The 22,875-nt window shown below is 46.6% G+C and overlaps 1 protein-coding gene across 4 annotated transcripts in view; it reads left to right on the forward strand.

Annotated features, from left to right (window-relative positions):
- The window catches only part of TRHDE (thyrotropin releasing hormone degrading enzyme), a 334,099-nt gene that overhangs the window by 56,177 nt on the left and 255,047 nt on the right, over positions 1–22,875 (forward strand). For all 4 annotated transcript variants that reach the window (XM_059726094.1, XM_059726093.1, XM_059726092.1 and 1 more), the window contains exon 3: positions 3,492–3,618. In XM_059726094.1, the coding sequence (XP_059582077.1) occupies positions 3,492–3,618 (127 nt within the window). The remainder of the gene's footprint in view (positions 1–3,491; positions 3,619–22,875) is intronic.

Below are 22,875 nucleotides of genomic sequence, written 5' to 3' on the forward strand. Positions count from 1 at the left end.
CAGCCTCTGCAAGTGGGGGAGAGCAAAGTATGTGATATTTCTTGACTTTAGCAAGGCTTCTGACACTGTGTCCTGCAACATTCTCATTAACAAGCTAAGGAAATACAAACTAGACAAAAATACTTTAAAGTGGATGAGAAACTGGTTGGATTATTGTGCTCAGTGAATATCAGTGGCATAATGGAGGGGTTGCTCAGGGGTCTGTCCGAGTCTGGTCATGTTCAGCATGTTCATTAATGATTAGGATGATGAGACTGAATATATGCTTAACAAACTTACAAATGACACCAAGTTGGATGGAATTGCAGATGCTCTGCGGGGCAGTACTAGGATCCAGAATGACCTGGGCAGACTGGAAAAATGGTCCACAATCAAACAAATGAAATTCTACGAAGACAAGTGCACAGTGCTGCGTTTGGGACAGAATAATTGCCTAGACAAAAAGGGTACCTATACACATATAGCAAGGATGCTCTGATGCACTGTAATTACAGTGCATCGGAGCAGACTCGATTAATTGAGCCTGTTTGGGTGTGGCAGTTACTGCGCTTCAGCAGAATCCAGCGTCATGTGTGCTGGCATCCCTGCGCTGTAAAATGGTGGCAGGGGCTCTTTAAAGCTCATTTAAGCTTTAGTTAAAGTACCCCTGCTGCCATTTTTCAGTGTGGGACATGTGATGCTCCAGGCAGTTTAATTAGAGTGGCTCTTGGAACTACTTAATTAAAGCGCTCCCCTTCCCCCACTCCCGGAGCATGTGTATAAATGCCCAAACAGACTGGGGTATGCCTGGCTAGGTTGCAGTACTTCAGAGAAGGTCTTTGGGGTTACAGTAGGGGTTCTCAACCTTTTTAGATCACAGACTGGAAGTGACTGCAGACCAGCAAACTGAGGACCGGCATACTGCAGTCCAGAAGTACATACTTTATACTCAGTAAAAAAGGGTTGGCTGCACCTCTGCAGTATGCTGGTCACTTCCGGACTTCCAGTCTGGCAGCCAACCCTCCAGCAGACTGATAGCCAACCATTTGCATCCCAGGAGTTGGCAACCTCTGGCTTACGGTATACCAAAAGCTGAATATTAGCCAGCGGTATGCTCTCGTTACAAAAAAGGCCAATAGTATGCTGGATTGTATTGACAGGAAGTCACTTGTAAACCAAGGGAAGTAGAGGTGTACCAATGCATTGGTTCCGTATTGGATCAGCACTAATATAAGGAAAATTTACTTTATTAGCAATTGGCTTTTTTTGGCTGATGTGCCCAATAATGCCACTGATTAAATGCCCCATGCATGTGCAGCCACAGCACAGCAGCGTGGGGAGCAGCCAGGTCCAGCTGGTAAGTCTGTTGTGAGGGAAGGGGCATGGTGGGGTGGGGGTGGGGGGGCAGATCTGGGACCCTGCTGTGAGGGAGGGGCTGGGGCAGGGGCAGGCACTGCACAGCCAGGGCGGAGCAGGGGATGGAGCTGCGAGCAGCTCATCCGGGGGTGGGCTCTTCCCAGTATGGGGCTGGGCTGAGCTGTGCTTTGGGCAGGTGGTGGCGCTGGGAGTAGACTATGGGGGTGGGGGTTGAAGCCACCCCAAAATTCACTGTAGCCCCTTCCAGTGCTGGCATCGCTCCAGCCCCACCCCGCAGCAGCAGCCCGCCCTTTCTTACAAGCAGATCTGCATGCCCTCCTGGGGTGCATACAGCAGCAGGAGCCACCTCCCCTCCCTGCGCCTCCTGGATGAGCTGCTTGTGGCTGTCTCCTGCTCCATACCAGCTGCGCAGCATCTGCCCCTGCCCCACTCCCTCCCTCACCATGGGGGCCTCAATCTGCTCCTCCCACACCCCTTCTCTCCCTCACCCCTTATCCCACAACAGATTTACCAGCTGAACACTGCTCTCCATGCTGCCTGCCTGCATATTGGAATTGGATCAGTATCAGCTGATATGGCTTGTTAAAAATTGTCCGTCAGTATCGGCCCCAAAATTCTCTATCAGTGCACCCCTAAAGGGAAGTGATTCTGCCACTCTGGTGAGGCCTTACTGGAGTACTGTATTGTGTCTAGTTTTGAGCCCCACTTTTCAAGAAAGATGTGAACAGACTGAAAAGAGCCCAGCAGAGAAAACTAAAAATGAGTAGAGGCCTGAGAAGCATGATTTACGAAGAAAGGCTGGGAGAGCCAGGCTTATTTAATCTGGAGAAGTGGAGAATGAGGGGATTTGATAACAGTCTTTAAATACCTGATGGGCAATGATACAGAGGATAGAGATGGGCTTCTCTCTGTGGCCGTAGGGGTAGGGCTATGAGCAGCGGCCTCAAGCCACAGCAGAGGAAATTTAGTGTGGAGATTAGAAAGAACTTTCTTCCTGTGAAGGTGGTCAAGCATTGGAACAGGCTACCTTGAGAAGTTGTAGAATTTCCATCTCTGGAAACTTTCAAGGGCAGGATGGACAGACACTTGGCTGGTATAGTTTAGTCAGGGATGATCCTGCCTTCAGCAGGCGATTGTATTTCCAGCCCCGGTTCCGATAATGCACTTCTTTCTGTTGTGGACCAGATCCATTTGTAAGTGAAGAGGTACTTGCTCCTCCTCTGTGATCCTCCTCCTCTGTGACTCTCCTCTGTGATCCTCTTTGTAAAGCTTAGTGGAGCTGGATGATTCATGGTCTTTGCAATGAAGAGACTGAAAGGCAGGGAGCTGTGGTCAGTGCACTTCTGGGGATATTGAAGTACCTGCCTTCATATGTTCAAGAGTTAGCCATACTTCAGTCCTTAATTAGAAAGGGTGGTTATTGAAGGAATGGTTGTTCTACTTTGATGTATGCAGTTAAAGAACTGAAAAGTTTTGTATTGAATGCAAAACTGAATTGCATTCAATACAAAACTGAATTGAGTAAATATGAGTAGCTTTTTCTTACTGCATTATGAAAAAGGGGCCTGGAGCTGTCGTAGGTGGCTTTAGGAGTGTTAATGGTTAATTGTACATGAATGAGCTTATAAATGGTTGCTTTTGTGATCATAGTTTGTTAATCAAGGGTAACTGTGTCAGTGCCAGAGAAAAGGAGGAAAAAGGAATTATATTTTTTATCCAGCCTATAATACTTTCAGGGCTTGATATAATGTGCCTTTAACAAACCATAAACTTCTCTCCTACTGTGCCATTGCATCCTGCCTGTATTCTGAGTAGGCAGAGAACCATTATACTAATCCACTCTACCATCATATCTCTAGCAAACACATGTAAGTGATTGCTTTGAATATTTATTTTGATACAAGGAATGTTAAGTCTTTTTTTTGGCAACACAAGCAGTTAGGGGACTGTGACTTTCCCAACTTTGTTACCTTAATTGTGCAAGTTCCTCAGCCACAGTATTGAGAAACATGCAGTAGAGACTAACCTCCACCTACCACTTCCCCCACAACCTTAGAATAGATCATCTCTGCGATTAGGATAGTTTTAAAATGTGGGTGCTGAAATGACCATGCTCTTGTTCTGTTTTTTGTCAGGTGAGATTGTATGCCAGGCCGGATGCAATCAGAAGAGGATCTGGAGACTATGCTTTAAATATTACAAGGAGACTCATTGAATTTTATGAAGACTACTTTAAAGTGCCCTATTCCCTGCCCAAATTAGGTAAGATGTTCCCTTGGATCATAAAACCTGCCCAAAAGAGCTCTCACCAGGATTAAGAAACAAGGTTTTTTTAGTGGTAGACTTTGAGTTGAGAAATTTTGGGGTTAAGTGAGAAGGGACAGTGAGTAGGACATTTTCAATTGTCCTAAAAAGAGGAAGCCAGTTTGTCACTTCTTCATCCATTTGCCTTAAGGCACAGAGAGTAAACAACAATTAGATCTATTAGGCAGTGGGACACGAGAAGAGAAGCTTTGCTGATTAGTTTCTGCTTTTCTGATGCTCAGCATGTTGGGCCTCATTTTCATTCGATAGCCCTTGGGGTATATTTATTCAGTCATATGTAACTTGATTGCTCAGCTGCAGAAAGGGAACAGAATTAAAAATATCTGTGTAAGACTAGAAATTTGCTACATTCTATGAAAATATTTGTTGTGTTGATGAGTGTTGTTTTTTTAATGATGATTAATATATGCCTGATTATATTGCTGCTTATTGAGGAGAATTGCTGTTTGTCTTGCTGTTCAACTGACCTAATTGTAAAAGCTGTCAATTTAATTTTTTCCCCCATGTTCTGCTCTACTCCCCCACCCACCCTCCCACACACTGCAATATTTTGCACCATATTATTACCTACTCCTTCCTTGGGAGCTTGTTTGATCAAGATCCAGAAAAACTTACTGCTCAGCAACAAGAAGAAAGCTCACATTTGATCTGAGGTGTTAGAGTCTGAACCACAGGTGTTCCTTCCAGGAACTCAGTGTCTATTTCATTAAAGCGCTAGCCTGCTGACTAGCTTTATTAGTCTTACAACTAATGGTATAGTAGATAGATAGATAAAGTAATAGGTATTGTTAGAAGAGGGTGTTGCATTCATTTTTAATAAGAATGATATGGCATTTGTTTTTGTCCTTTGAAAATGACGGGTTGCAAGCAGTGTTCAGTTAGGAGAGCAGAGGCATTGATGCATATAAACATGGAGCTCTCATCAAAACCGCAGGTTATTTTTTGTGTGTACTTTCATACCTGACTTTAGAATTGCCCACATAATGAGTTGCGGTACAAACATCTGACATAAGCATTTTCATGAGACATTGCTTAACCACAGGAGCAGATAGTCAGAAACTTCTCAACATGACATGATAATGAAGAAATCATGATTGCTTTGTACTGGAAGTTCTAGACTTGTTCTTGCCAAGAAGTTAAAAGAAAAAAAAATCAAGATCTTTCTTTCCTCTGAAAACTGATAATTAACAAAGAGACCTGCATTGTTACTTCAGGTGCTTTAATACTGTTGCCAGATAACAGCAGGTAGTGAGTGTGCCTACTTCAGAACATCTTTCACAATTAAAACATATGGCCTTTCATCTCAACATGTTTTCCTTGTTGTTGTTGTTACACATTGGCAAATTTTGTTAAACCACCTCAGAGGGGATTTAATATGTTCCAGTTTAGCTTTTTTTGTGGGATTATAAGCAAGGGAAAAATTCTATAATAAATTTGATTTTTTTCCTACTATAAGTAAAATTGCTACTTTAATTTTGAAATCTAATACTATTAAGTTTCTAGTATGTGAAAACTATTTCTTATGATCAGGGATCCTGTTTTCTCTGTTTAAAAATCACAAATTCTTTAATAAAAATGGCAAAATCTCATTAAAAACCCCCAAATCCATATTTTTGTGATTTTTAAAAAAATGAAACACCACTGCAGCTATATAGATATATATATATATATCAGTTGAACACAATGGTTTTTTGATATATTTACAATGTTTGCAAGTCTACCAGTGCCTCAATCAGTATAATAAAATACATTTTAAATACCTATAACTGTGGGCGTTTGATTTTGGTTTTTTTATCATGGAAAATCAGAACTTCCCCTGTTCCCTTTGCTCACCAGGATTCAGGTCCAACTGCTCTGTGGCATTGAGCGGCCCTGATATGCTATGCCACTGCCTTGCCCAATCCATTGCCCCTCACTCCCCACCCACAGCCCCCTGCTCCCCCCACCTTACTGTAGGGAGTCCCCAGCTGCAAGGGCTTCAGGGTCAGGGACTTGGGTCTGTAGCCCCCTGCCCCCGCAGCAGGACCTGAACCCTGGCTGCTGCCCACGGGAGGTGATGGCTGCTGTGGTGGAGCAGAACTCAGAGCAAGATTCCTCCTCCTCCCATGGGCAGCATGGCCAGAGCAGAGCCTGTTGGGAGTGGGGGAAAGATGTGGGCTGCAGGCTCAGGCTTCCCGCCCTGCTTCCCTTACTTTGGGGCCTCTGCAACCCAGTGGCTGGGACCTGGCGTGACAGGACAGAGCAGGACTGGGTGGGGAAGCTTGTTGCTGCTTCTGGGAGCTCTGCGCTGCCATTGCAAGGCACCCCCTGCCCACCCAGCAGCAGTGAAGGACACAAATCTGTAGTAACACCCCTGCTGCTGCCGGGTGGGCGGCGGGTGTCGTGACATGGTGGAGCGGGGCTCGAAGCGGCAGCACTGAGTTTCCCCGACCTTCTCTGCCCTCCTGTGCTGGGTCTCACCCACTGGGCTGCGGAGGTCCCCAGGGAAGGGGCAGCAGGGTGGGAACTGCGAGCCCCATGCACAGATCTGGGGGCCACGTGTCCCCTATTGTCCCCACTGGGAATGCACACCCCACCGGAATTCCCCTTCCCCTCCCCCTCCAGATGAGCTGCCTCCTGTCTTTTCTCATTCCCTGCCCAGAAACTGCAGCCATGCATTCTGGCCCTAGGCCCCAAGCAGGTTTCCTCTAAGGTGCGCACGGCCTCACACAACTAAAAGTGTGGCTGCGCACAGCCTTTTCAAGGCCATGCACCAGGAGAGGCAGTGGCAGAAGCCTGGTGTGGGCTCCGCCGGCTTGGGGAAGTGTTCTGCTCCCCCACATCAGGGCCGGGGAGTGGAGCACTTCCCTGGAGCCAGCGGAGCCCACGCCAGCCCCCTATCCCAGCCTCCATCCCTGCCTTGCCTCACCTCGGGGAGGAGCCGCTGTCTGCCCCAGTGAGGCTCTGCCGGCTCCAGGACACTGCTCCGCTCCCCCGTATCACCTTGGGGAGCGAGGAGGCACGTGGAATTAGGGCCGGGGAGCGGAGCAGTGTCCTGGAGCCGGCGGAGCCTCACTCGGGGCAAGCAGCAGCTCCTCCCCGAGGTGGGGCAAGGCAAGGAAGGAGGCTGGGGCTGGGGGCTGGCGCGGGCTCCGCCAGCTCCGGGGAAGTGCTCCACTCCCCGACCCTGATGTGGGGGAGCAGAGCACTTCCCCAGAGCTGGGGAGCTTGTGCCAGGCTCTGGCTCCAGCCTCTGGTCCCCGGCTCCAGCCCCTGGCCCCAGCCTCCAGCCACTGGCTCCCGGCTCCTGCCCTTGACCCCTGGCTTCCGGCTCCAGCTCCAGCCACCGGCAACTGGCTCCAGCCCTTGGCCCCTGGTCCCAGCCCCTGGTCCCAGCCCCTGGCTCCTGGCTTCCGGCTCCAGCCTCCGGCTTCTGGACCGAGCCTCCAGCCCCCAGCATCCGGCCCCAGCTCCAGCCTGCGGCCCTCGGCTCCCTTCAGTAAGCGTCCCACGTCGGACTGAGGCGGCGCGCTCATGGACCGCTGCTCCTTAGAGGGAACATTGGCCCCAAGCCCCACACACTGTGCTGGCTGAGCAGCAACCCCAGCCTCAGCCCTGCCCAACTGCCTCCCTCCCTTTTCCTCTCACTATGGGGGTCTCAATCCCAGCCCCCATCCCCACCACCAGACTTACCTGTTGGAGCCGCTCTCCGGGCTGACTGGTGTACATGTGCACATGCACATGGCACCCCCTGCCCGGTCACCCTTCTCCTGTTCCCCCAAGCCCCTTGCAAGCTAGAACTCTGTTAGCCTGCGAAGGGAAACCCACCATTCCCCATGGTTTTTTTAAAGGAGAAAATCTGGGTTTTACCCCATTTTTCCATAGTGAACAGAAAATCTGGATCCCTGCTTATGATATAGCAATACTAGTATAGACAGTAGAATAAAACTATTTTATAGTATTCAAAACAATTTTCAAAGTCCTGTATATATCAGCCATGTAACTTACAGTTTGTTTAGCATGTGCACACTGGAAAAAATGTCTGTAGTTCCTATGTGACATAGGCACTTATAAAGATTTTACTGTGCTTGTTGCTTTCTTGGGCTCCAATATAGTTTACAATTCATGATTACATTTAAGCATGTTGGTTGTTCCTCTGACTTTAAGATGAAAGAAGGTATTTTCTTTAGAAAATATAGACCTGAACAGGGAAAAACAACAACTGTTAATTAGGTCTGATGAGACCGCTCAGTGAGAGAAAGGACTGAAGTAGTAGAGCTGCTGGACTATATGGTAGCTGTTTAAGGGAAAACCAGAGGATTTTCCAGAGTTCCAGCTGAGAGGGTGAACAGGAAAAATGATTGTAGTTACCTACCTTTTTGAAAGCAGTTGAATAGGTGGATCAAGAAAAAAGTATTGTTGTGAGAAAAAACAGTTGTGCTTTCAGAAATGAGGAACCAGTTTACCTGCTACCAACAAGATTTAGAAACAACTCTGTTCTTAGAGTTTCCTATTGGCTGCCATACACGGCTCTCCAATCAGTATGTCACCTTCTCTGAACCTCTTCTCTTCTGAGGTGTCTGATTCCCTGCATGTATTGTATTCGGACCTGAAGCATTTAACTCGGGGTTGTGGATTCTGCTACAGAGCTAAGCACCTATAACTTGAGCACCACAAAGTGAAATGTTGCATTTCATGTACATCTGTGGATCTAATCTTCAGATACTATGGTAAATGGCCAAGTATCAATAGTCAGAGAAAAAAATCAAAAGAGGATAATGGAGTGGCGGAAAAGAACTTCCTACCAAGCTAGTGGTGACAGAGTGCTATGGGGAAAGAGCCAATTCAAAAGAGATGGTGATTTTGTTAAATTATTTTTTTTATAAATGCCCATGGCTTGGTGCTTTTCTGGGAGAATGGAGACATGGCTTTGAATCTTCTCCACCAGGGGAGGATAGAATTAGATAGAAAGGTAAGGTAGAGGATCTTCATTAGGTCGGTCCCTGCTCAAGCCAGGACCGTTCCTGTCTAAACCATCCCAGTCAAGTGCTTGTCTAGCCTGCTCTTAGAAACGTCCAGGAATGGACTTCCACAACCTATCTGGGTAGCTTGTTCCAATGGTTACCACTCTCATAGTGAGAAAGTTATTCCTAATCTTCTACACAAATTCTCTTGTTCCAATTTCAGACCCTTGGTACTAGTTCTGTCCCCTGAACCACGGAATAGTTTATTTCAGTGGTACTCAACCTCTTGCCAGCTGCACCATGTCATCTGACATATGGGGCTGCCCATGGGTCTAGAAATTTCAAGGTGTAGGATTAGTGGCAGCATGAATTGTTACAGCTGCAGTATCTCTGCAAGTGCCGACACCATACTGGATCTGGCCTGCAGGATCTGGCCCACAGACTGGCCTTCCATTACTCATCTGTCTTGCATGGATAAGTTGAGCAGCACTGCTGTCTCTCCATCCTGTTTATAAACATTCTTTAGGTATTTTAAGACTGTTATCAAATTATCCATAGATTTTTTTTCTCTTCTCCAGACTAAATAATCCCAGTGTTTTTAGCCTTTCTTCCAAATTCTTATTTCCTAGACCTATAATAATTTGTGTTTCTCTCCACTGGTCCCTTTCTAATCTCTACACATCTCTCTTGAAGTGTCAGGCCCAAAACTGGACACAGTGCTCCTGGTGATGTCTCACTAGTGCTGAGTAAGGCAGAGAGATCACTTCTCTTGATTTGCAAGAGAAACTCCTGTTAATACAACCTGTCAGGCCATTGCCTTTTTTGGAACAAGAACACACTGTTGGCTCATATTCAACTGATAGTCCATTGTAGTTCCCAGGTCCTCTTCTGCAGTATTACAGCCTACCCAGTTGTTCATTAGCTTGTACACGTTAATTAAATTTGTTCCATCCTAAGTGCAGGACTTTTCACTTGTCTTTGTGTTTCATTTGATTGATTTTTGTACCATTTCTACAGTTTGTCAAGGTCATTCTGAATCCTAGTCCTGTCCTTCAGAGTGTCTGCCACTATCCAACGTAGGATCATCTGCATACTTGCTAAATGTGCACTCTATTCTGTCCCCAAAATTATTAATTAGTATAATAATAAATGATACTTGGGTGTGGTATTAAGCAATACCAGACCCAGGATCGATCCTTGCAGAGTTCCACTCAGTTCCTTATTGTAACTGGACATTGAGGACTACTTGTTGAACATAATGATCCAACCAAATTTGATCTCAGCAGTATTCCTGCCCAGAGCAGGGGGTTGGACTCTATGATCTTTCAAGGTCCCTTCCAGCCCTTAATTGCTATGATTATGATTATTGAGCATTATGATTCAACCTAGGTCTTCCACATTCTGGAAGAGTGATTTACTCAGAGTTACTGATATAAAAAAGGCTGCAGGCAGCAGGTCTCCCCACAGACAGTGGATGACCTCCTCTAAAGCAAAACTTTAGCTACCTACAGTGCTTTAATATAAAAAAAAATATAGGCACTTACAAATTTCAGGTACCTCCTAAGCTAGGCCACAGCTGAATGTAATTTTGAGAATCCCTGGTTTGGATTCAAGTGCTCAAACTTAGAATTAGGCAAGACTTAAGTCTTTTGGGGATTTAATCCCAAGTGCACCGTGTAATTTATTTACCTTGAGAAATTTCTTTTTTGGAGATGAGGAGGTGTTGCCCATGAAGATAGAAATACTTATCTAATATTTCATGGACAGTCTATGGCTGAACTGGAATTGCACTCTGATTACCTTAGCCTTCAATGCCCATTAGTGCATTAATTACAAGATCAAACTTGAGTAATATGGGGAGGAAGAATGTTTAAGGAAATTCTTCCTCAGTTGCTGTTACAATAAGAACAGTTGGTTTCTGTTGCAGTATTATCCTGAGGACAACACTGTGAACCTGGGCTTCAACTAAAATTTCATAGATTTTAGAGTTGGAGGGGACCCTCTGCCCTGGGCAGGAAAGAGTGCTGGGTCAGATGACCCCAGCCAAGTGATTGTCCAATCTCTACTTAAATACCTCCAAGGAAGGCAGACAGCACCACCTCCCTTGGGAGCATATTCCATATTTTGGCAACCCTCACAGTAAAGAATTTTTTCCTGATCTCCAGTCTAAATTTGCTCTCCTTCAGTTTGTGGCCATTGTTTGTAGTTACCCTGATGAGCGTCCTGGTAAACATCATATCCCCTATTTCCTGCTGTCCCTCACTGATGAGTTTGTAGATGGCCATAAGATCACCTCTCAGCCTTCTCTTGCGGAGGCTGAAGAGTTTCAGGTCCCTCAATTGGTCCTTTCCCTGTAGGCCTTTAACCAGATGGGTGGCCCACCTCTGAACCCTTTGCAGGTTATCTACATTCCTCCTGAAGTGAGCCCCAAAACTGGACGCTGTATTCCAGCTGTGGCCTGATCAGTGCTGCATAGAGGGGAAATATCACCTCCCTAGACCTCTCTGTGCTGCAGCTACTTATGCAAGAAAGAGTGTGGTTAGCTTTACTTATTACTTCATCGCATTGGTAACTCATATTCATTTTGGATTTGACTATGACTCTGAGATCCCTTTCTTCAGTTGTGCTCCTTAGAATGGCACCTCCCAGGCTGTTGGTGTGTTAATGATTCTTCCTCCCTAGGTGTGACACATGGCACTTATCTTTGTTAAACTGGATCCTATTCTGTTTTGCCCACTTCACCAGCCTGTCCAAATCTGCCTGGATTTGCTCCCTGCCCTCTAGTTTGTGTACCTCCTGCCATAGTTTGGTGTTGTCTGCAAATTTGGACAGAGTGCTTTCTACTCCCTCATCCAAGTCACTAATGAAGATATTGAACAGTACCAGTCCCAGGACAGCGCTTTGGGAGACTCCGCTGCCCACATTTCTCCAGGTAGAAACCGACTCACCCACCACCACTCTCTGGGTGCGTCGCATAAGCCAATTTTCCACCCACCGGACTGTGTAATGTACATTGCAACTGTTTAGTTTATTTATAAGAATTGGGTGCAACACTGTCAAAGGCCTTTTTAAAATCTAAGTAAATAACATCTACATCTATTCCTTCATCCAAGCATTTTGTGACCTGGTCGTAAAAAGAAACGAGGTTAGTCGGGCAGGATCTGCCTGCTATGAACCCATGCTGGTTGCCCCTTAGCATTATTTTACCTGCTAGTAAAATTGTTAAAATTTACCCACTTAACAATGTCACGACCCAGTGATTTTGGTGCCTCGGCACGATGGAATTTTCCCGCCACACGAGAGCCTCTTGCACTTGCAAAGGGTTTTGTTGCAACAGATAAACCCCGGTGCAAGAGAGTTCCCGCCATCTGAATGCAAATTTGTGTCCCGCTATTGGCCAGTTCTAAATTATTCCTATGTGGCGGCTAGTAATTGGCTTGCTAGCCGTTTAAAATTTCGTGCGACTTCCACCCAAGTCGGAGAACTTTGAGCACGCTGCAGAGTGCCTCTAAAGAGATCTGACTTGCGGCTGAGCTGATCGATAGACTGATCACCTATCGATTCTTCTCCCCGTCGCTGAGCGCAATCCTCAACGTACCCTTTCCCTGCCGGCTTAATTTGTGGACGGACGTGCTGGCCTGAGCCCTGCCAGGTGGAGCAACTCACATAGTTGTTTAAGCGACTGGACCACCTGCGTCGCGGCTACAAGCGGCGTAAGTAAAGTTTTTGCAACCAATAAGCTGTGTCTGCCTCTCCATTCACCAGCCCGCCGAAACAACCGAGTGATTTCTGAATCATCTCGAGTTGCCTCCGGCTGTCCGAGACATGGCGACAAGGATGGGATTTAAGGGCACGGTGATGGAGATGAACCTAATTGGGTGCTGCCCCTGGCGCACCGGGACCCACCGCGTAGAGAATGCAAACGATCTATGGGCGCATATCGCTTACCACCAGGCGGTAGAAGGGGATGAAAGACATATTGATGGCTACTTCTCCAAAAAAAAGAAGCAGCAGTCGTAAAAGAATGGAGAACTAAGCTATCCCTTGGGGAGTTCGGATGCATAATGGGGAGCGATCGGGTCTATTATCGACCCCCGGAGGAAACATTAGCCATATCCCTAGCCGGGGTGAAGGCGCGGAAGGCAGAAAAGCTGACCCCTTCTCAGGAGTTCGCTCGTTTCACCCGATACTTAAGGGAAGGAGGGGAACCCACCCCCATGGACTGATTCAACTGTCCGGATTTGGTGCCTGGGTTGCGGGGCCATGAGCTCCTCATTCAGCTCCGGGAGGACCTGGAAACTAAGGGCCGTCATGTGCCGAAATGGGGTTTAACTAAATGGAAGAAGGGAAAGATGATGAATGTGCTGTTCCGTACAGTAACGGGTCTACTAAGGGAGTACGCAAATTTGGAGGCTCAGATGCATATGGCGGGTAAGGAGTCGCTGGAGCGGACAGCAAAGGGCTCCGGAGCGACGCTTATCAATAGCGCCGGCCGCATGATGCCGCTAGCAGAAAATGGCGCCGAAAGAAGCGCGAGCCATCTGGGGAACCTGGAAAAGAGGGGCGGAGCTTCAGAAGACCCGGCGGGGATCTGCCTAGCGACTCCGCCCCCTGAGGTGACGTCGTTTCCAACGGCCCTGCCTCCTTGCCACGGGGAGGGGGCAATGGAAGGAGGGATGTATCCAACACTCCCGCATGAAGAATTTAACTCTCTCTCTGCTGCAGCTCACCCGATAACTGTGATGAAGCATATTGCGGATGAAGAAGGTACTACACGTACCACTGTTATCTCTCGCACACGCACCCGACCAGAAATTCAGGTACTTTGTAGAGAATCTAAAATAAAACCAGAAGAAACCTTGGCCATGTGGTTAGGACGATTAATAGTGGAGTTTGGATCTGACACTTTAGACAACGAAGAAGCGAGTGCCCTGACCCGACAAGCGGCATGGAGCGGAGGGCGTGCTACCGACTTGAATGTGGTCACAGACAGTGCCCACTGGCCCATCCCGCTCCCAGCGCTTGTAGTGGGACAGGTAACCCACAAATTTCACACCTGGCATGAGGGTCACCCGCAGAAGGCCACTGCAGAGCAACTCCTCCTAGCCATAATCGGGGTATCATATCTTTCATGGAGCCCAAGAGTGAATCCAATGGGACTAACAGCAGCCCAACGCAAAGAGAGATGGGCTCATCGCCACCTATTGGACCCCAGGGCAATTTCAACACCCCTGGAAGCTATAAACGCCTGTGTGGAGGTATACGGAGGAGTAAATGCTGTCATGCTTCGACTCTTTTTGAACCCGATGGCGGGTCAGCCAGTGGGAAATCTCTTATGCCATCTCCCATGACTGCAGGCGCTCATGAAGCAAGGTGAAGAAACTTCTGATGATATAAGAGACCGATCTTCAGCATACCCAGCCGAAACAGTGAGACCCAGACGTCAAGAGTTTACTCCCCGGCGAGAACCATGGTGGTCACCTCCAAGAACCCCGAAGGAAAGAACCCTGAAGGAAAGGAATATGTTTGGTTTTCTTCTCGCCCGCTCCGGACTTACAAAGCCTTAGTTGCGAGTTTTGGGAGAAAGGGCCCAATGTCGTCTGGCCGAAGCATTAGGATTCAAATTCGAAGACCCACCAAAAAACGAATAATGGCTGTTGGCTCTGCTGGTGGCCTTCTCCAACTTAAACCTGACCCCACTGATTCTTGTCCATATGCCGAACTCACTGTTTACAACCCTACCAATCCAGATGACCAACAACAAGTATTCTTCCTTCTCGATACTGGAGCTCAAGTCAATGTGATTACCTCAACGATACCTCACCAAAAGACCAGCAAAACGATTAAGGTACAAGGGCTTAATGCTATCGCAGTCACCACAAAGGTCAAATTCTCAGTCCAAGGCCACCGATACCCCCTAGAGGCTGTCCTAGGGGGCATCAATATTTTAGGAATCCCGGGGATAAAAGCACTTGACCTTAAAGAACAAGTGCTACAAGCATTACCCATTATTATCCCAGAACAGGATTGGCATCGACCAACGCTTCGTAACACCTCCACCTGGCGATTTATCGACCAATCCCAACCACGTGTCCTCTAAAAAAGTCCCTTACTGACCTCCTGCGGCGACTCGAGCAACGAGGCTGTATTAAGACCGTAACTGCCAGCACCTGCCTGTCATCAGGTTGGGGAGTCGCGAAACCTGGAAAGCCTAATGAAGCCCGGCTAGTCGTAGACTATAGAGAGGTTAACAAAAGATGTCAAGTACTTCAACAACCTAATCCTTCTACTCTGCCAAAATGTATGTTCGAGATGGCACAATTCCAACAAAGTGAGTGGGTAGGAGTCACACTGGATTTAAAAAACATGTTCTTTTCCATCCTTATAACTGACCCGGAAGGAATACTAAATATGTGCATTGATGGCACTATGTACAGGTGGACGGTTTGCCCACAAGGATATCGCAACGCTCCATCACTAGCTACTGGTGCCATGAATAAGACCCTAAAGAATTTTCAAGCCTCACACTCTCTTCCCCCAGAGGAGGAATTGAGAATCTGGAGTTATGTTGATGACATTGCTATCATGGGTCGTGATAGTTCCGTAGTTACTAGTATAGTCAACCAACTAGTCGCTCACCTTCAAAGTGAGGGATGGATGATCAACGAGGAAAAGTCATGCCTACATCCTGTAGATGACATCACGTTCCTTGGCACTCGATACATCGGTTCCATCCGCCACGGAATCTCACATGATGGTCCTAACATTGATCCATTAAAAACATTCCTCCCTGTTAGTAAGAGGCACTTTCAACAGCTTTTGGGTCACTTGAACTGGTATCGGCATTATGTTGGACCCAGTGATTTGGCACTCCTCACCAAGTTGCAGCGACAGATCCATAACAAATCCCGAAAGTCTACGCCCTGGACGAAAGGAGATCAGCGGAACCTGCTTCGCCTGCTAGCCACGGTTAAAGATACACAGCTCCACGCCATTGATCTGGGTGAGTCACTAACTGTAACCCTTGGGTTCACCACAAACCACGTGTGGGCTGTCGTGCATAACTGTCACGATGAGCTAGTATACACGGCCCATAAGACGCTTCAAGCGGCACAACATGGATATGGAGCTGTAGGAAAAATCATCCTAACTGAACAACTGGTGGAGCCATTAGCAAGGGGGCATGGAACGTTACGCGCTCCCGGTGCCACTTTGTTACCCTTGCTGGATGCGGAAAAAGTCGACCCACATTTTCAGGGGGAGTCTAAGACCTGGAATACGCTAATGCTTATCCATCATTACAACTGGCATTGCTGGAGGTTAGAAGACACGGCACCTAATCCAAGCCCAGAAGATGAAGAGAAGGTCCCTACACTGTATGGAACTTCTGCCCTGGTGTGGATGGCCTCAGATGGAACCTCCTGACATGGCGGAGCCTATGGGTACTATTGCAAGGCTTGTCATGACAAGAAAATATTCCAAGCCGACCCAGATGATAATTCTTCCCAAAAATGTGAATTGTTAGGATTCCTCAAGGTACCGGAACATTGTGTGACACATCATAACGACTCGCCCCCCCGTTCCAATCATCGCAATCGATTCGCAATACATTTATAAAATTCTTACTGGTACAGCCTTTCCCACCGAAAATTTGAATGATTGGCAAGACATCTGGAAAACATTAACTAAATTTACATGACTCCCGCTAGTTAGGCACACTAAGTCCCACCGTCCGGATACTGATCCAGTACATGAGGTCATTGATAAGCTCTTAGAAGACCCACTCCGGACCGACATAGTCTTGCCTATCACATCTACCTCCGGTCCTGAAGTAAATCCATTCCTCGCGTGGCTTCACGAAAATTGGGGTCACCCGGGACCACGAGCTTGCCATCAACTTTGGTGCCGAACCATTACGGAGCCGGCCTCATACGGAATTTGGCGCAATTGGGAAAAGGTAGCTCAGGCCTGTGAGAGATGTGCTAAAAAGAAGTGCCACAGAACCAAACATCAGCTCTGAGCTTTCTATTCTTCACGGTTTCAGGCAGGAAAAGTTTGTCAGGTAGTTCTGTTAGGACCCCTCCCAGGGTCTAAGCCACCAAATAAAGGATTAGTTGTTGTTGACTTGGGAACAAGACAGTTACAAATTATTCCCTTACGAAAAAGCAATGCCACTGCTGTCATTTCTGCCTTAACTGCTGTATTTGCCACCTGGCAACCTCCTCATGAGATTCAGTCTGATGGGGGACCCCCTTTTAATTCTAACGCTCTAGATAAATTTGCTCGTCTTTACAACGTAGCATGGCATCTCCATCTGCTGTACCACCCGCAGTCCAACGGCGTTGTAGAAAGACACATAGGCCTGTACAAAGAACAACTTCACTTCAGAGGAGGAGGGATGTTTAAAAACTGGACCAAATTCAATCATGATGTTCTCATCTCACTGGACACCGCTAAACCGTTATGGGATGAAGCTAATGTCCAGAAACCCCCACCTTGGGAACCCAAGTTCCAGCCAGATGAGTTAGTGTGGATCTCAATACCGCACCCCCATCAGTCTCATCCGCAAGTTCACAAAGGAACCGTTCAATGGTCGGGACAATATCCTAATACCTATTCTGTCCACTTAGAAGAAAAACCCGATCGTCCTCCTAATATCGTTCATCACAACTGGATGACTCGCCGTTCCGACGTTCACCCAGTATCCTTACAGTGAATTTCTTTTGTTTTGTTTTGTTGTTTTCTTTTCTTTACAGGTCTAACCTCAGCAAAGCGGTTATCTACAGCCGCTTGATTGTGAGATCTGTCGAGCACCAAACTACAGTTCATTCGAGTCCATAGAGTGACGGCTAGAAAGGAGACACTGAGGCAGCGAATGTCCATCAGCTCAGGACTTGCTATGACGCTATTTTTCCTCATCTTATTAAGTATTTTAATTGGCATTGTCTGTTATAGGAGAAGACGGACTGACTAATAAACGAGGGGAGTCCCAAGCTGATGTTCTCCAATCAGACGATGATCAATAGTTGTTGTAATATGTTTAAGTTATTATATTTTATGGTTTGTTAAGAAGACCGGTCTATAAAATTGTTTATGTATATATATTGGTTGTTTAAGCTTCGCCAGGTCAGTAAATCCTGAAACAAAGATGTCTTATAATGTGCTCATGTGTCTAAAATTCCAGTTGTGCCGTCGGCAAGGGGGCATGTCACAACCCAGTGATTTTGGTGCCTCTGCACGATGGAATTTTCCCGCCACATGAGAGCCTCTTGCACAGCAAAGGGTTTTGTTGCAACAGAAAAACCCCGGTGCAAGAGAGTTCCTGCCATTTGAATGCAAATTTGTGTCCCGCTATTGGCCAGTTCTAAATTATTCCTACGTGGCGGCTAGTAATTGGCTTGCTAGCCATTTAAAATTTCGTGCGACTTCCGCCCAAGTCGGAGAACTTCGAGCATGCTGCAGAGTGCCTCTAAAGAGATCTGACTTGCGGCTGAGCTGATCGATAGACTGATCTCCTATCGATTCTTCTCCCCGTTGCCGAGCGCAATCCTCGACGTACTCTTTCCCTGCCGGCTTAATTTGTGGATGGATTAGCTGGCCTGAGCCTTGCCAGGTGGAGCAACTCACATAGTTGTTTAAGCGACTGGACCACCTGCGTCGCGGCTACAAGCGGCGTAAGTAAAGTTTTTGCAACCAATAAGCTGTGTCTGCCTCTCCATTCACCAGCCCGCCGAAACAACCGAGTGATTTCTGAATCATCTCGAGTCGGCTCCGTCCGTCCGAGACAAACAATTTTCTCAAAGGTCTTTCCAAGGATAGAGGTAAGGCTAACTGGCCTGTAGGTACCTGGTTCCTCCTTCCTCCCCTTCTTAAAAATAGGGACCACATTAGCCCTTTTCCAGTCCTCCGGGACTTGTCCTGAGCACCACGAGTGCTCAAACAGTCATGCTAATGGTTCCACTATGCTCCAGCTAATTCCCTAAGTACCCTAGGATGGAGATCATCAGGGCCTGTTGACTTAAATACATCCAGCCCCTCCAAGTTGCTATACCCTGAAAGTATCCTTATAAGGGATGGTGTGAAAATGCAATATCTTGCCACAAAATTAATCCTTTCTTGGTATGTAGCCACATATCCTAAAGAAGGGAGGAATGTAAATTCCCTTTCCTCTTTTGGTCAGAGTGGAAGCCAGTCTTTCACTTGTACATCGTGTTGTAAGTTTGAACACTAAAACATTAAAATATACCCAAACAGTTGCCACTGCAGAATATTAAGACAGCTTCCCCCCCCCCCCCCTATTTTTAATAGTGTCTTATTGTAAAATTTTGAGGTAGTTATTAAAGTCTGGCACATTGTATGCTTTTCTGTATAGATACTGTCACTGCACTGTAGCTGTGCTACTTCAATTCCTAAGTAACAAAGAAAAAGGACTTTGTCTTGCCTTCAGTATGCTACACAAAACTATATTTAAAACATTTAACAATGATGGATGCTAACGCAGAAAATGTTTAATCAAGGCATATGGTTATATACACTGCACATTTGAAGTCGAGAAGGGGTTCTTTTTAGTATATACTGTGTGAATATTTTCACAGAGCAGAATCAAGTTTTATTCTGTATCAGTGGAGAAGTGGAGAATTTGAATATATACTTCTTTGTCTTATAAAAATGTAAGGGTAAATGTTTATTTAATGGAACTAATATATAACAGCTTTGTTGATAGTTGGATTTTGCTGATAGTGAATGTTTGTTGTGAGGCATACTGATAGTGGTGTTGTTATATTTCACCTGTATGTATACAAACAGCAGCTGTGGTAGGATCTGAGGTGGTGTGGGCACTAAGGTGCATGGTTGATAGCCCCAAGGTCGCAAGTTTAGGGCCATAGCACCACTCACAGATTTGGTCTGTCAGATTCCAATGAAATCTATGATTTCTGCTAAATACCTTGTCACAAGGACATGAAAAAAGGAAAGGTAGTGGTTATAGTTATGGAATATACAGAATTAAGATTTTATTAGTATTCCTTTAGGGAAAGCTGTTTAAGTCTCTGATCATATAATTCACTACAGGCATGAGTGATTCACTGTTCATTAGATTCTCTGCAAACTTAATTGATTTACTGTTCATTGACTCTCTGACATCCTGCCATTGTGTTCATTACAGAAATCCTTTGCTTCCCACCTTTTGTCCTGCTCCTCTGCTTGATCTTCTACCATCTCCATTCACACCCTCATTCTCTGTTTTTCCTCCTTATCTCACCCTCCTTTCATTCTTTTTTCCAGTCTCCTATGTTTTTGGCAATATCCATACTCTATTCTAAATCCACATTCTAGCCTGCCTCTGCTGCTAAAGTTTTTTAACTCTGACTTTCCTGTATATCTCCATCTATACCACAAGTGTACTTTCAACAGAGCACCTGCCCTGTTCCTTTGTATTTCAATAGCACTACTTTTCTATGTTTCTGGGGCACATCCCTACATGCAGGAGCATGTGCTTACAGTGGCAAAAAAAGTAGTGGCACATATTTGTGCCGCTACTTTTTGCTGCTGTGGATTTTCCTGCATGTGTGCTTTGGTGCGAGGCAAAATGCCTCGCTTTGGGGAAACTGCCGTTTCTCTACTCCCTCCAGCTCCTGGCATGCTGAAGGAGCTGGGGTGGAACTAGAGGAGGGGAGATGCTCCTGCTGGCAGTCAGAGTCTCCCCCAAGAGGACCGAGCCTCTGTGTCTGCAAGTGTACACTCCTGTGGCATACCACACCAATTTTTCTTTCATTACCTTTTTTTGCTACTGTGACTTCCTGGTATTGCATGGTTACTCCAGGAGCTGATAAACAGCAGATGCCCATGTTACAGGTTATTGGAGTAAACCAACTTCTGAGTGTTGTCTTTTGACCTCATGGCTCTTGTTTGAAGGTGGTTTAAACATCTCAAGTTGATCAGTCCTTTTCTGCATCTGCTGCGGGGAGTTGAGCAACATTAATGTGCATTTCAGTGTTTCTGTTGAGCATGTTGAGGTGTTTGTACCACTTTTCCAGTTGTGTAGCTGCCAGTAAACTTTCAAGCTTTTATATTGTGATTAAAAAGCTCTTCTATGATTTTAGATGGCGAGTGGTTGTCTTGTGGCCATATACTGGATGTCTGGTTTCTTTAGCGTGTTGAGAGCATTCCATTTTGCTTGCAACCACTCTCCTGACATCTGGTGGAGCAATTCTAGCAAGTGCATTTCTGTTACTCATGTTCCTTGGCTTAGACCACTGGTCGCCAACTGGTTGCTCAACCAACTGGGGCACAGGGCACAAAACCTGTGGCACAAAGCCTCGTGCACAGTGGCAGCCACTTCCCCGTACGTACAGATTAGGGCTGTGTGAAATTTCAGCAGCTGTTTTTTTTTGAAGGCGTTTTGGCCCATTTCGATGCCCGAAACACCAAATCCAAAACTAAATGGAAGGCTCCAAAACATCTCCGAAATGAAACCATCTGAAATGTTTCTGAGGTGGGTTTGCAGGGATACCAACTCAGGAGGAGGGGGGAAGGGCTGCTCTGATATTGACATCTGTAGCTGACCGGTATCTGTAATCTGTCCCTGAGGTCCCTTCTAATCCCAGTGCTCTGGGGGAGGGACATCAGCCTGCTGTCATCCCATGTGCAGATCCGGGGACCCACTTCCCATGGGAGGAGTCTGGCACAGCCCCTCAGCCCTACTGGGGGAATGTGGGCCCCTGGATCTTCATGCAGAATGACAGACAGCATGTTGCTACTGCTAGCATGTGATAGAGTTTTGCTTTCAACAGTTTGAGGTGCAGTTTCACAGGAACCCCAGCACGTATCTCCTTGAATCTTGGCAGGCTACCATCCCTGCAATTTTCATCCAAATCAGGCAAGAAAAGACAAAGTTATAGGCATTTTAGTGATTCCCCATTATAGCCTATGGCCAAATCACCAAAACAGCGTTGAAATTCCAAAACAGATTCGGCCAAATTGAAATGGAACAGTGATCTGAAATGCTAAAACGAATCACTGTCCTCTGTAATGGCCGAATCCAAAAAGAAACATAGACATTTCACACAGCCCTAGGGCACGTGCCCCCTGAGCCTCTGCTGGGGTGCATGCAGTGGCGGGAGGCCCCCCCGCTTGCCTGGATAAGCTGTCCAGGCTCAGACCCTTCCCTGGCCTGGCCCCTCTGCAGCCCCTAAATTTCCCTTGCTGCAACTTGAGACCATTGCTCCTTGTTCTGTCATCTGTCACCACTGAGAACATTTTAGCTCCATCCTCTTTGGAACCACCCTTCAGGTAGTTGAAGGCTGCTGTTAAATCCCCCTTTCTCTTTTCCAGACTAAATAAACTCAGTTTCCTCAGCCTCTGCTCAGAAATCATATGTCCCAGCCCTCTCACCATTTTCATTGCCCTCTACTGGACTCTCTCCGATTTGTCTACATCCTTCCTGAAGCGTGGGCCCCGAAACTGGACGCAGTACTCTAGATGTGGCCTCACCAGTGCCAAATAGAGAGGAAGAATCACTTCCCTCAGTCTGATGGCAACACTCCTACTAATGCAGCCCAGTATGCCGTTAGCCTTCTTCACATCAAGGGTACACTGCTGGCTCATATTCAGCTTATTGTCCACTGTAACACCCAGGTCCTTTTTCTGCAGAGCTGCCACTTATCCAGTCATTTCCCAGCCTGTACTGGTGCATGGGATTGTTCCATCATAAGTGCAGGACTTTGCACCTCTTATTGAACCACATGAGATTTCTTTTGGTCCACTCCTCCAATTTGTCTAGGTCTCTCTGAATTCTAACCCTACCCTCCAACATTATCTACTATTCTCCCCAGCCTGGTGTCATCTACAAGCTTGCTGAGGGTGAACTGTGTCCCATCTTCCAGGTCATTGATGAAGACATTGAACAAAACTGGCCCCAGAACTAACCCCTGGGGCACTCCACTTGACATTGGTTGCCAACTAGACATCGAGCCATTGATTACTACCCTTTACGCCCAATGATCCAGGCAGTTTTCTATCCGCCTTACAGTCCATTCATCCAACCAGTATTTCTTTAGCATTCATCATGTTGCATGTTTTGGTGGGGAGCCTTTGGTGGTTTACTCTATAGTATGCTACTAACAGGTGAACTAACGTGGTGCCTAGTACAAGCTATCTTCAGTATACCATGTGAGGTTCAGCACTTGTGACTGGTGCATGATCCAGCTTGATTTGTGATTGGGTGATTTTCAATGTATGCTGATAGTTGATT

The sequence above is a fragment of the Alligator mississippiensis genome, chromosome 4 (genome assembly GCF_030867095.1).
Source record: "Alligator mississippiensis isolate rAllMis1 chromosome 4, rAllMis1, whole genome shotgun sequence".
NCBI lineage: Eukaryota > Metazoa > Chordata > Crocodylia > Alligatoridae > Alligator > Alligator mississippiensis.